Below are 15,129 nucleotides of genomic sequence, written 5' to 3' on the forward strand. Positions count from 1 at the left end.
TTAATTTCATTTTCAAATTGTTTATTGTAAGTACATAAAAGTATAATTCATTTTTATACATTGATCTTGTATTGTGCAATCTTGCTGAACTCATTCATTAGTTCTAATAGTTTTTAAGTGGACTCCTTAGGATTTTCTATATACAAGATTATGTCATCTGAAGATACATACTTTTCCAAAGTAGCTGCACCATTTTGATCTTTCCAATCTGGATGCCTTTTACTTCTTTTTCTTGCCTAATTGCTCTGTCTAGAACCTCTAGTACACTGTTGAACAGAGTGGCAACACTTGACAACCCTGTCTTGTTCCTGCTTTTAGGGGGAAAACATTCACTATTTCACCATTAAGTATGATATTAGTTTGTGGGTTTTGTTTTTTTTTTAAAGATGACCGGTAAGGGGATCTCAACCCTTGACTTGGTGTTGTCAGCACCACGCTCAGCCAGTGAGCTAACCAGCCATCCCTATATAGGGATCCGAACCCGTGGCCTTGGTATTATCAGCACCACACTCTCCTGAGGGGGTCATGGGCCAGACTCATTTGCAGGGATTTTTAATAGATGCCATTTATCAGTTTACAGAATTTCCATTCTATTCCTAGTTTGCTGAGTGTTTTTATCATAAAAGGGGTTTGGATTTTTGTCAAACACTTTTTCTGCATCTACTGAGATGATCATGAGGTTTTGGGTTTTTATTAATATTAATAGTAATAATAATTATTAATAATTAATATTAATTACATTCTTTTTTTGATGTCAAACCAATCTTACACTTCTGGAACAAATCCCACTTGGCAATTGTATATAATTCTTTTTATATGTTCCTGGATTCAGTTTGCTAGTATTTTGTAAAGTTTTTGCATCCATATTCATATGAGATATTGGTCTGTAGTTTTCTTGTGATGTCTTTGATTTTGGTATGATAGTAACACTGCCTCATAGAATAAGTTGAGAAGTTTTCCCCTCTCTCCTATATTTTGGAAAAGTTCTTTAAGTCTGGTAGAATTCACTTGCCATCCGGGCCTTGGCTTTTCCTTGTGAGATTACTAATTCAATCTCTTGTTATAAGTCTGCTTCAGTTGTCTATTTCTTGTTGAGTTAGTTTCAGTAGTTTGTGTCTTTCTAGGGTTTGTCCATTTCATCTGTTATCTAATTAACTGGCATGCAGTCTTCCTTTATAATGCTTTTTATTTTAGTAATAATGTCTATTGTTTCATTTCTGATTTTAGTAATTTGGGTCTTTTCTCTTTTTTTCTTGGTTTATCTGGCTAAAGGTTTTTCAGTTGGGTTCATCTTTTCAAAGAACCAGCTTTTGGTTTCACAAATTTTCTCAATTTTTTTCTTTCAATGTTCTTTCACTAATCTTCACTCTCATCTTTATTATTTCCTCCCTTCTGCTTGCTTTAGTTTAGTTTGCTGTTCTTTACCCAGTGTCCTAAGGTCTAAGGTTATGTTATTGATTTAAGATGTTTCTTCTTTTTCAATATAGGCATTTATAGCTGTAATTTCCCTCTAAACACTGTGTTAGCTTCATCCCATAAGTTTTGGAATATTGTGCCTTCATTTGCATTCATCTCAAAGTATTTTCTAATTTCTCCTTTGATTTCTTCTTTGACCCACTGGCTATTTATGAGTGTGTTGTTTAATTACCACACATTTTTTAATTTCCCAAATTTCTTTTCAGTTATTTGATTTCTAATTTCATTCCACCATAGTCAGACAACATACTTTGTATTATTTCTGTCCTCTTAAATTTATTGAGGTTTGTTTTATGGCCCAGTGTATGGTCTATCCTGGAGAATATTCCATGTGCACTTGATAAAAATATTTATCCTGCTATGATGGGTGGTGTATTCAATAGATGTCTGTTAGGTATAGTTGGTTAATAGTGTTGTCCTAGTGTTCTATTCCCTTTTTGATCTTCTGTCTAGTTGTTCTATCCATACTGAAGGTGAGGTACTAAAATCTTCATCTATTATTGTTGAAATATTTCTCCATTCAATTCTGTCAGTTTTTGCTTCATATGTTTTGGTGCTCTGTTGTTAGGTGCTTATATGTTTATAATTGTTATATCTTCCCAATGGATTGACTCTTATTATTATTACTGTTAAATGTCCCTCTTTATTTTTACCTATTTTGTCTGATGTATTGCCACTCCAGCTTTATTGTGGTTGCTCTAAAGCTTTGGTATTGTCAAAGGCTTTGGTGGACAGTGTAAATCAAAAACTTACAGCAAATGAAAAACTTTCTCTTTTTGTCTTTTTGCTCATATTTCCACTGAAATATTTCCTCAATCAAAAACTTTCCTTGAATATTAGGTATGGTCCACAACATGAAGACCTGCATGATGTGAAAATTCTTGTGTCTAGATTAAGACCTTCTTCCTGGGATTGGTTAATTAGTTTCTTATCCTCTCCACTACATCCTTAATAAATGAAAATCACATCTGCCTTTAAAATAACTAGGAGTCCACATGACTGATTTAGAGGTAAGGAAAGTGAAATTAAAGGGAAAGGAAGTCAGGACTAAGTTTATTTAAAAATCATTAAAATGAACATGTCTACAAAACAAGATGTTTACTCAAGCCCCTCTTTAAGTCAGAAAAGCTCCCAAAATTTTGGAGGTCATTCACTTGCTATGCACCCAGTAGAAGCATTCCTAAGTGATTCCAGTCAGAAATGGAGTGGAATGAGGATGGCATACTGAGGGCTCTATGTCTGTGCATCTTAATGTGCCAGCATGATTACAGATTTCAAGAGGAAAAAACATTTAAAAAATAGACATAATTCTATTCTGAGCAAGGGTCTCTGTTTGATCTTTCCCTGTGTCCGAGGCCACTTGTTGTCCTGAAGGATAAGTTACAGCCCAGATACTCCCATAAGGTGAGAAAACTTCATATTTTTTGCCAGTTTCCTGTCACTGCTTTGAGCTCTTAAGAGTTCAGAGAGGTAAGGGCAGCATGACCTATGCCTAGCTGTGTGTTGGCATGAGTCCCTGGTGACAGTATGTCTGAGCTGCCAGTACACCGGCAGTCTTTGGAGCAGCTCTTCCTCACCATTTCAACAACCAGCCAATTTGGTCTCAGGAAATCACTCTGCAGTGCTGGCTGGGTTGAGAAGTCATTTTTAATTTTGTGACAAAGACAAATGTGTCCTATGGGAGTAGTAAGTGGGTTTACTGGTGATATTAATGGAACCGTGACCTCTTCTTGTATCTGTGGTCCTTCAAAACAAAATATGTTTGTATTATAATATGTCAGGCAATTTCATTCTCAGCCCTTCCTTGAAGCACACTGCAGAGGAAATATACTATTAATAAGCCCAGAGAGTATTGTGTGTGTGTTTGTGTATGTAAATACAATTATAAGCTCATTTGCAAACACAGTGGATTTATAATGTCACTACGGACTGTCATACAAATGATGTACATTTAATTGTGTTTGAATAGACACAAATCCTTGAAGTTCTGACATCGTTAAATAGAATTACTGTGGACCCAGTGCTGAAGTTGCTATTGGCTTTTAAGGGCCAATATCTGTAGTAAAATTTAAGGGATTTGGACAAAGGGAAAGAAGAAATCCAAAGGCATACTGAATTAGTCTCTTCTATTTTCATTTGGGATTGGTATTCATTTGCCTAGAAATAATTACCCTGATGTTTACTATTTCCTGAAGGAACTTTTTATGTCAGTATCCTTTGTTGAAAATGGTTGCTTAAGGAGACAGTAAATTAAATATGAAGGATTTACAGTTTAGTTAAATGAATTAAACCATTTCCTGGTGTTTGTGTTTACCTTGGGACTCACAAAAGGGACAAAAATATAGGCTCACAGGAGGAAGGAAAGCAATGATCAAATCCCCATAGTCCCTCTCTGAATGTCTAGCTCAGCAACTTTATTTAGAGGAGGAATTTAATGCTGATAAGGAATCCTTGTCTCTGTATAATTAGCTTTTCTTCTGCATATGTTTCTACATCCATTGAGATTTTCTAATAAACACATAACTTTATAAACTATGACAGTTAATGTGTCATTCCATTATAGAGGACAAAACTAAAGTAAATCAAATGTGAAATTAATAGTTTTCCTCAAGTAAAAATGGATAGTGCCTTATAATTTGAGTTTCAACTTTAATAATTACAAGTATTATTTTAAAATAATGCATGATCATTCTAAAAAGAGTGAAAAATACAGAAGGTAAATAAGAAAGCAACAACTCATAAAGCCATCACCCAAAGATAATCATTGTTCACATTTTAATGTATTTGTTTCTAGTCTTTTCTCTGGATCACTATATGAATACATATTTAAACTTTTTATAGTTAAGATGCTCAGTATAATTTGTGGTTTTCATATCTACCTACCCTCCTCTCTCCATAGGGTCAAATCCCTCGTTATGATAATACAAAGAAAATTAACAGCTAACACATATGCAGTACTATCTGCCAGGTACCATTTTAAGTGCTTTATATATATTAATTCATGTAATCCTCATCATAACCCTTTGAAATAGATTTTACAGATGAGACACAGAGGGTAAAATGATTTGCCCAAGGTTTCACAGCTAGAAAGGACCAGAGCCAGGATTCAAACACAGGCTGTGAAGTGTGTGCTCTTGACCACCGTGATCTGCTGCTTCCCTCTGAGTCTACGCCTGACCCAAAGTCTGCCCTCACAACCCCATTCCTTGGTGATTGTCCCCTTCTCAGAATTTCTCTAACTCTATATAGCATGTCATGGCACTTACTTTCCCCTACTGAACATCGGAAAAGCAGCTTCCATCTTTGAAAAACCACTGCCATCTGCAGCCTTTCCTACGGGGGGTTCTGCCTCAAGAGAAGGAAGACAGAAGTTCAGCCCTCAGAGTAGTACAGGGGAAGGAGCCCTGGATTGGAGGCAGGAGAAACTGCCCTACAGGCCTGGCTCTGCTCATCTAGACACTCACTTCACCTGTTTGCATCTCTTTTCTCATCTGTAAGATGACAGGGTTGGATGGCTATTCACCCATTCATTCATTCAGTACATATTAGACAGAGAAGAATAGAATCCATTCCCTCTCTACTAGGAATTCCTCATCCAAGATGTACCCAAAGAAAAAAACTACTAGTTCAGTGTGTGCTGTTGTGACTGTTGTAATAGAATCACTGGGGATGTTGGGAGAATACCCAAGGTGGGCATGGGTGGAGGAGGGTGCAGGAAGGAAGAGGCCTGTCAAGTCTTCACAGAGGACCAGTAGGAATTATATAAATGCCCAGGAGTGTGCAAGATGGACGGTGAGGAAAGGGTCTCTAGGGCCCTCTCTGATCACATCTGTGCTTACATTCCACACCACTGTATGTCAAACTATCCCATCTTCAGCAGGTTACAGCAGTGCCACACTTTAGGGGGAAGGGACTTAAGACTACAGAAATTCATTGTCTTACAGTTGTAGAAACTGCAAGTGTGAAATCAAGGTGTCGGCAGGGCCAAGTCCTCTCTGAAACATATAGGGAATCCTTCCTTGCCTCTTCCTACCTTCTGGTGGTTGCCCGTAATCCCTGGCATTCCTTGTCTTGCAATTGCATCACACCTATCTCTCCCTTTGTGTGTCTGTATGCCCTTCATGTCTGTTTTCACATGGCTGTCTTCTTATAAGGATGCCAGTTGCATTGGGTTAGGGTCTCAGTCTACTTAAGTAATTACATTGCAACAACCCTATTTTCAAATGAGATCATGTTCAGAAGTACTGGGGCATGGGGGTTAGGACTTCAACATATATTGGGGGCACAATTCAATCCGTAACAATCACTGTAGCCACCACCTATTCTAGTCAAGTACTGCCTGCTTACTGCTCTTGTTTCTCTCCTATTCATTCTCCGATCAGCATCCAGAATGAGCTTCCTAACCTAACAGATCTGAGAGACCATCAAGCAGGTGGGAGCCTGGTTGCTTCTTTCAGGGCCAGATGGAGATGGGGAGAGTTGACACAGGACTTCTTCCCATTTGAGCTTATAAGGGCGGAGCCAAGAGGGGATGATCAGAACACAATGACTCCTGCAGAGTAAGCTGCCTGAGGATGTCAGTGGATTCCTGAGGGCAAGGGAATGGTAGACTGTGAGAATGTTTCTAAAAGCATCTGATGCTTGTTCTGGTTCCCCACAGAAATTGCAGAGAAGCTGAACGGGTGGTTTGAATCCTCCTTGACTCTGAGACTGGCCAAATACCACACTTTTAAAGGAGGTATTTTGGTGATTATTTAAAGCCTTTTCCAGACCTCTTTGCTGGCACTTGCAGGTACTTTGCTATTAGCAGATATGCAGTGCATACTAAAGAAACAGACATAATATGCATATGAAATAAATGCAGTATTCAATGCTGCTTCTCCTGCCTCTCCCTCTGCCCCCTAAGCAGCTCAGACCTTCTGATTCATTATTAGTCTGCCAGGAAAGGTCTAGAAGACTTTAAGTCATGCTTCTATCATTCAAATGATAATCTTTCCCCGAACTTGCTACACTTCTGCATCATCTCTAATGCTCCAAGGAGAGTTGACTTTGGCCACTCCATCTACACACCCTTTGAGTTCTTACAAAGGCTCTGGAGGGTGCTTCCGGAGGCACTTAGCATGGCCCTGGTAAGAAGGTTATGCACAATATTCTCCATCTCTCTCATTGCACTCGTATGGCTTTTTCCCACAGTGGTCACCCCATATCACAATGTACATTAGGGTATAAGGGCAATCTGATTGAAGGCCATGAACTGAATAAGAAATTAGGTTTATTAGAGAACCTTTCTTTTTCTGGGCAGAAACACAGAGGGCGAAATTCAGAGACAAAGAATGTGAACTTATGAATTACATGAAGGGGAGAACGTTGTAACTGTGGCAGTGCCCATATTGCCTCACTGGCCACAGAATCTAGATGTTTGCATTTCAGTTTACTCTTTTTTTTTTTCTTTCGTTTTTTCTCTTTCAGATACTGGTAAACCTTTTGTAGAGATGTACACTGAAATACCAGAAATTATACATATGACTGAAGGAAGGGAGGTCATCATTCCCTGCCGGGTTACATCACCTAACATCACTGTTACTTTAAAAAAGGTAAAACTGAGCATTGCTGCTCTCAGAATATTTTTACTACAAATTAGCATAATGAAGTTTTAATTATTTTATTTGTCTGGAATAATTTTCTTGCAGACATTTGAGCTTCTCAGTGGACTTTTCTCTAACATCCTTTTACTATAAAGTATAAGTGCTAGAAGTTATACTCATGCATGTATTTAAATAGAATAAAATGATAATATCTTAAGCATAAATCTATGTGATAATGAAAGAACTAAAATCATGAAAATTGTTATGTACTGCCTCACATCCAAATCTCCACAAATGTGAGAAAAACTAATTCTACAGTGCTTACACAAATTACTAACTTGGCAGAGAGTGGTTCATCCAAATTATTGCTAAAGACAGAGCTGTCAGCAGAGTGCCTGATTCTCTAGGTATTGACATGCTCTTGTTTCATTCATATGGAGCCACCACCTTCAGTGTGAGTTAAGTTCCTGGTGACAAAAAGCTTACCTCCTGCTGGGCACCCAAACTTAGCCTCTTAGGGAAAAAAAAGGGAAAGAGCCATACATGAGAATTTTTTTCATATTATGTTGTAAATTGTACATGTGAAAAAGGAAAAAGATTTAGGGTAGAATCTAATAAAGACCAAAACTAAAATGTGACAGTCTAGCTTATTAATTAGCAGTAAGAGTTAGGACTATAGGAGGGCTAAGAATTGGATAAAACTCTCAAAATGGAAAACTGTGCTAAATTCTGAGAGCTTAGAGCTTTAAGACAAAAAGTTAAGGCTGCCCCAAGGCAGCCTAGCACATCCATCAAATAGTAGGTACACAGGAAGTGTTTGGTAGTGATAGTGGTGTTAATCACGTTGGAAAAGTTTTAAGAGTGATTTTCTTTCTTTTTTTTTTAAAAGACGACCGGTAAGGGGATCTTGACCCTTGACTTGGTGTTGTCAGCACCACGCTCTCCGAAGTGAGCTAACCGGCCATCCCTTTATAGTAAGAGTGGTTTTCAATATCACCTATTGACCCTGAGTTCGGAGGTGTCACATGGTTGTTAGGAAGGCTAAATGAGGCACTATACAGAAAGCAATTAGAATGGTGTCTGGCACAAAATAAGCCCTATTCAAGGGTTAGTTATTAGTATTATTTATTTAACAGTTTAATACCCAGTACTTTATTGATTTTCACGTCATGTTTTCAATAGCACGGCACTACTCCTCTTAGTCTGAGATAATAATTGCTATATGATTAATATGGAAAAAGCCATGGGGATAGGGAACCTCTCCCTCTTTCATCCAAGCCCTAATGCAGATGGATTTCTGTTGTAACGAACATTCAAAAACCCCACATATAAAAATCTGGGGCAGGGCTAGTTTATTGGCTCTGTTTTTCTACCAAAGATCTACAATGCACAATTAGAAAAAAAGAGAGAGAGAGAGAGAGAGAGAGAGAGAAAGCATAAAATTCTAACAGGGATTTTGGTTTGGCACATAAATATTGGAAATATTCTAACCTATTTATTACATACTTATGTTGGCATAAAATCAATATCTTTCCATTCCATTTCTCTTATTGTCCCTTTTCTTCTAATTTGCTATCCCCTCCCTCTCTCTTCCCCATGCCTGCATTGGTGGAGCTGTCCTCAGCTGGAGACAGGCGTCCCCACTCAGCCCAGCACTTTCTTTTGAGCCCGAGATATCACCCTGCCCATCTGTTTGCATCTTTGCGACACATGCAGTGGTGGCCACACAGTCTATCACTGTTTTTGTTCTTGCCAGCTAAAACTAAAGTTATTCTGGCAATGGAATACTATTAGTGGCAGGAATGGATATATTAGAGTAAGAGAAATATTTTAAAGGAAATTTTAACATATTTTTAAGTTGTGCACAAGAAGTCTGCCAGGTAACTCTTCTTTTAGATTTGGCACATGCTTATTTTTTATTTATTTTAAAAGTATCATAGATTTTGGGCCGGCCCGGTGGCGCACTGCTACAGTGCACCGCTTGGGAGCGTGAGGGTTGCAATCCCGTTGCCGGTCCCGGTCCGGTACGGGCGCGACACTGAGGGTTGCGATCCGTTGCTGGACACGAAAAAAGACAAAAAAAAAAAAAAAAGTATCATAGATTTTAATCCCTGACTTAAATTTTTCTGAGTTTTCCCTTAATTGTTTGCACTAAATTAGAAGAGAAGGTTCTTTTTCCCACTGAGTGCAGAGCATTTGTAAGTTTACAGGTAGAATCTTGATTTATTAAAACATGAAACCTTAGTTTGCTTTCAGTACTTTCTAAGCAGGATGTAATGAATTTCAAACCCTGTAACACACACCATATAGACATGCTCACTGGGAGAGATGCACTAGTGACTTCTGGACTAGAAATTTCTGCCATAGGATCACAAATGCAGATTAGCTCCTTCAACAAGCAATATCAATAAATGATAACTGGATAGAGTGAGAGAGATGTCAGGTGTACTTTTTAAAAGGAGATAGAAAAGTTTCAAACTTCCTTATGGCTGTTTAGCATCTGCTTTATAAACTTTAGGGGAAGGTAATCTGATTTTTATTTTTCCTTCAGCAACTGGGGATAAGTAACAGTGGTAGTTAGAGACTACCACCTCTGAAATTGGGCTGGTAACCTGGCATCAGGGGAATTTTGCTGGGCCACTCTATGCAGCAGTGACCTTTATAAGGTTTAATCCCAAGGTAGAGGGTTTATATTGCTGTCTTTAAAAATTAAGTCTTTAATGTCAGAAGAAAGCATAAGTAGAGAATCAAATCATAGATTCTTTTCTTCTATTTGCACCACTATGTTTGGGAATATTCCAAAGATTTTAAGAGCACTTCATAATAGTGTCTCTGGCTTCCAAGGCTTCAGCTTCTGGGGGTTTCCCTCCCAAAGGCACAGGTGATGCCTTACTTGTGATGCAGCAGAATTCTCAGAATGATAACCCCAGTGAGTGCCAGGTTAATGCTATGAATCTTGGAGGACCTGGAATTATTTATAGTCATTTTAAAACACCTCTTTAGTAAACCATGCAAAATGGGAGGACAAATCATAGTTTGTCAAAAGCTCCATATGATGAAGACACATAAGGATAAAGCGGCAGCCCCAGTGGAAAAATGCTAATTGGTTTCTCTATTGAGTATCAGACCAGTTGATTATGAAGATTCCCAGAGGCCAAAGAATTACGGGCTCCCACTGGAAGTCTGACATGACAATTAGGTCTGCCCTGGGTAGGTGCCACTTACTGCCAAGACCAATAATAAATTATCATAATTACTATAATTTATCATAATACCAATATATCTTGCTATATGCAAAGAAAACTAAAGAATCAGTTACAACAAACTAGAGTTTTTACCTGTACTATTTTCATTTTAGATGAAAATTATGTTTTCACAAACTACTAGTGAAACTGTATTGCCACAGTGCTAACAGAATTCTGTTAAAACATGTTTCTTCTTTTTCAGTTTCCACTTGGTACTCTGATCCCTGATGGAAAAAGAATAACCTGGGACAGTAGGAAGGGCTTCATAATATCAAAAGCAACATACAAAGAAATAGGGCTTCTGACTTGTGAAGCAACAGTCAATGGACATTTGTATAAGACACACTATCTCACATATCAACAAAGTAAGTGCTGCTCAAAAGCATGAATGTGAGCCAAATGCTCTATAGTTTATCTGCTTAATGAAACCTCAATTTTTAAAAAAATTTTTTCATATGCTTGCAGGCTATAAAATTATAGATGTAATAAGCACACCAAGCCCAGTCAAATTACTTAGAAATCATCCTCTCATCCTCAACTGTACTGCTACCACTCCCTTGAACACGAGAGTTCAAATGACCTGGAGTTACCCTGGTGAAGTGAGTGACCCATTTTTCTATTTCTTCTGTAGGACAGTATTTGTTTTTAGCAAGTGAAATCCCACTGGGATTTTGAGATGGGAAAAACCAGAAAATTCTGACTTTTATGGCAGTGCTAGTCAACAAAGGAGCTTTGGGTTTGGTTTGGGTGCTTCCTTTGCCTGGCATTTCATGACCGTGATATGCATAGATAGTGTCTTTTGATGTCTGGGGGTTTTGTTTTGAAGTGTATAGACTGGTATTTCTATTGCATGATTCTGGGTGGAAAAAGGGATTGTTTCATCCTTGGAAACTATTCTCTAGGATTTAGAGATGAGAGAGATGAGAGAAAAATTATCACTAATGCCAGGCAGGGACTGTCTTTTACAATAACAAGAACAACAATAACTGTCTTTGTCAGCACTTTCACTTAAGATACTAGCAGACAGTCAGGCAACTGATTGGAGCATGTTTGGAAAGGATATTACAACCTAGCCATCCAATATTCCATTTAAATGCCAAAGGAACAATTCTGTCTTTTACAAAAATGAGAAGAATGAAGACTGAGTCATGTTCCCTTATTCAAATTGAATATCCTTGCAAACAATAACTATTTAGAAAATATATAGAAGGGGAAACTATGATATACTGTTAAGAAAATTTTAACAGTAGTTCCAGCCCCTATTTCTTGTGTCAATATGATTTATATGGCACATCCCAAGTATAGTAATTTGTTATGTCATCCAGAATGCCCAATCACAAAGTTAACTTATGATCAAATTATGTATGAAAGATTAATGCATCAACCCCAAGGTATTGTTGTTTTTAATTCAACATTTCTTGCCATGGAACTAGAATAACTTAGCAACAAAAAGAAGTAACAAGTGCCCTGTAAGGACACATTAAGGACTCATCAGTCATCAACTATTTTCTAGAAAGTGGTATTATTTCATTTAAATAAAAATGCTATGACCTGTAGCAATATTTTCTGGGGTTTTTGATACAAATAAAATATTCTCAATAAATGCCAAGAGGAAAGAAACATTTATCCTGTTGCTGTTGCTACTGTAAGTAAAAGTATTGATAATACATCTATTGAATGCCAATAATCTTCTTATATGGCACTGTCTGGTAGAACTTTACGTGATGGAAATGTTCTATATCTCTGTCATCCAATACAGTAACCACTAGACACCTACGGCTAATGCGCACTTGAAATGTAGCTAGTGTGACTGAGGAATTGGATTTTTAATTTTGTTTAATTTTAATTTAAATAGCCACCTGTGGCTGGTGGCTGCAGCACAGGACAAAGCAATTCTAAAACACAGGATGGGTTGTTTTCTAAGTCACAAACAAAACCAGTGTTACTCAAACTTGGGAAGGAAAGAGTTCTCAAAGGGAAAAAGTAATACCTATATAAATAGAGTTGCAAAACGTCTCCTCAGTCTGTTATTTTAGAGGAATGACTCTCTAACTTTTGATGGTAGTGACTGACTTTCCCCTCTGGTTATTGCTGAGAACGAAGAAAATTACATAAATATGTGTCTGTTCCAACAGGGAAATAAAAGGACAGGTGGGTAGAAGTTTATTAAACCTGCCACAGAGGAGAGCTAAGTTCAAGACCCAAAGATCAGTTCTGGACAGCCTAAGTCTTTTTTCCCTGCTCTTCTCCCACCCCCCTTTCCACCCCCACCCCCCAACCTCATGGGAAGAACTGAGAGGAGAAAATAACATTATGTTTTAGAAAACATAATGCTTAAAAAAAAAAGGAGAAGGAACAATTAAAGGATAAGGCAATGTGATCTCATCTTCTCTAAAGAGGGAGCAGGTCACTGTAGCCAGTTCAGACTGCTGAACCTCAAGGCCTTCTCTTGGTTTTCCCTCAGTAAAACATGGGACAACACCCTCCAAGTGTTGGCTAAATTTGTCAATAGCTTTGCATGTCCCCAGATCTATTTACTATGATTTAGCAGAAATTGGCAAGCACTGCTCAAATCGTAAAATAAGGAAACTAGGACTATTTCACCTTAGTAGGTATAGCCAGTACTCATCTTTTCATTCATTTCTAGTAAGAAAGCAAAAGGAAACTCACATGGTAATTTATTAAGAGAAACACTGTTATTAAGTCAGATACTGAAGCTAATTATTGCCCATGCTAGTACGTGATGTCTGTGCCTAGAGAACAGGTTTCCGTGTAGAGAGGTGTGTAAGCTTGAGGAAAGGCAATAGACGTGTACTCAAAAGTCCCGAGCTCCTGGCCGACTTTGGCCAGTGTCTCTGTTGCTTCAGTTTCTTCATTGATAAACGAGCAACAATCCTACCAATCTCACTAGGTTGTTGTAAAAGACAATGGAGATAATGTACATGAAAGTCCATTAGAAGAAGATGGAGTGCTAAATAAATGCTACTGTGCTACATATTTGAAGCACATCTAGACAAAGCCACTGTTTCTGAACATCTTGCTATAGGTGGGTTTGATGTGTGTCTTAGGATAAAAAAAGAACCTATTGTAAAAAATAATGATCTGAGAAATGTTAAAAAGCTTTAACTTTGACCGTGAACAATTACAACTTCTATATTTGTTACACATTTTCTTTCTAGGCAAAGAAGAGAGCTTCTATAAGGCGACGAATTGACCAAAGCAATTCCCAAATCAATGTATTCCACAGTGTTCTTACTATTGACAAAGTGCAGAACAAAGATAAAGGACTATATACTTGTCATGTGAAGAGTGGACCATCGCTCAGATCTGTTAACACCTCAGTGCATATATATGGTAAACAGTAGTTCAGCACTGCCAGCTCATGCTGTGCTTTCTAATCATTGCAGATTCTTGGATTCCATAAACAAGTAGATTTTCTTTTGGCTAAGAGTTACATTATCATGAATGAATACTTTGCCATGGTCCCCTACTCCCTCTGCCAAAAGGCAAATCATATTAAGTGCTCCTTAAATTTAATACTTTTGAGTAGGACAGAGAGTCTTTTCTCTATAAGTTTATTATGGTTAATTATTCAGTTAGATCATATGATATTTATGAAATTATTTAGTGTTCCATATAAACAAAACAGAAAAAATGGACAGTTTTACCTTTATTATCTGGGAAAATTTTCCCAGGTACTACCATGAATTAGAGAAACAAAAATATTTGTAGGTGTGATAAATTATTTAGAATTAATGCTATTTTATCCCTGGTTTTACTATCATGGAATCCTAATGTTACCTAATTCCAATACACAAATCCTGTAAAGAAAATGCTTTAAAACCTTATTTATTTCCATTGTTGAGAAGAAAAACAGTGTAAAAAGGCAGAAACTATGGAACAATTGTATCAATAGCCTTTTATTTCCTTTTGGCTTTCTCCAGTTGATTTTTGATATCAAGTAAGTTGCCTAGGGCAGCTTTCTTCCATCTTACTTATATCGGTCAGGTAGATTTTTTTTTTTTTTTGTCTTTTTTCGTGTCCAGCAACGGATCGCAACCCTCAGTGTCGCGCCCGTACCGGACCGGGACCGGCAACGGGATCGCAACCCTCGGGGTTGCGCCCGCTCCTCGCTCAGCCAGTGAGCGGCCGGTCTGTATGTGGGATCCGAACCCTCGGCGGGAGCATCACCGCACTCCCAAGCGGCGCACTGTAGCAGTGCGCCACCGGGCCGGCCCGGGTCAGGTAGATTTTGAATTGGCCAGTTTTTTGTTATTGTGATATAGATATTTAAGATGTTTCACTTTCTGTTGCTCTGCCACTGTTTTATGTGCCTAGGAGTTGCTACCATTTGATCTGAAAGTACTTCACCAGTTAGAGTGCTTTTATAGTATTTTATTCATTGATGAACATTTGGGCTCATTGATAGGCTCAATCATAATTCAGCTGTTTATTTCTTCATTGATTACACTCTCCCTTAATGAGGCAGTGAGAGTTTGTTTACATAGATATATTCTTTTCTAATGTATTTATCACTTCTCCTTTCAAAGAAAAAGCATTCATCACTGTGAAACATCGAAAACGGCAGGTGCTTGAAACTGTAGCGGGCAAGCGGTCTTATCGGCTGTCTATGAAAGTGAAGGCATTTCCCTCACCAGAAGTTGTATGGTATGACCATAATTATTTTCATATCAGTTTAAGAAACACTTTGTAAATAGGAAGATGCAAGAGCCCAGTGACTTGAATTCCTGACAAAATATCAAGAGAAGTTCCCCCGACAGCACAGGAGCTAAACCTGTATTGATTTCTAGACAGTGAATGTG

At 37.9% G+C, this 15,129-nt stretch overlaps 1 protein-coding gene across 1 annotated transcript in view; it reads left to right on the forward strand.

The window, feature by feature from the left end:
* FLT1 (fms-related tyrosine kinase 1) overlaps nucleotides 1–15,129 on the forward strand; it is a 174,786-nt gene that overhangs the window by 44,049 nt on the left and 115,608 nt on the right. The window contains exons 4-8 of the mRNA XM_008580419.1: nucleotides 6,946–7,070; nucleotides 10,509–10,671; nucleotides 10,772–10,905; nucleotides 13,486–13,660; nucleotides 14,857–14,974. Coding sequence (XP_008578641.1) covers nucleotides 6,946–7,070; nucleotides 10,509–10,671; nucleotides 10,772–10,905; nucleotides 13,486–13,660; nucleotides 14,857–14,974 — 715 coding nt within the window. The remainder of the gene's footprint in view (nucleotides 1–6,945; nucleotides 7,071–10,508; nucleotides 10,672–10,771; nucleotides 10,906–13,485; nucleotides 13,661–14,856; nucleotides 14,975–15,129) is intronic.

This window comes from Galeopterus variegatus, unplaced genomic scaffold (genome assembly GCF_000696425.1).
Source record: "Galeopterus variegatus unplaced genomic scaffold, G_variegatus-3.0.2 Scaffold2085, whole genome shotgun sequence".
Classification (NCBI taxonomy): Eukaryota; Metazoa; Chordata; class Mammalia; order Dermoptera; family Cynocephalidae; genus Galeopterus; species Galeopterus variegatus.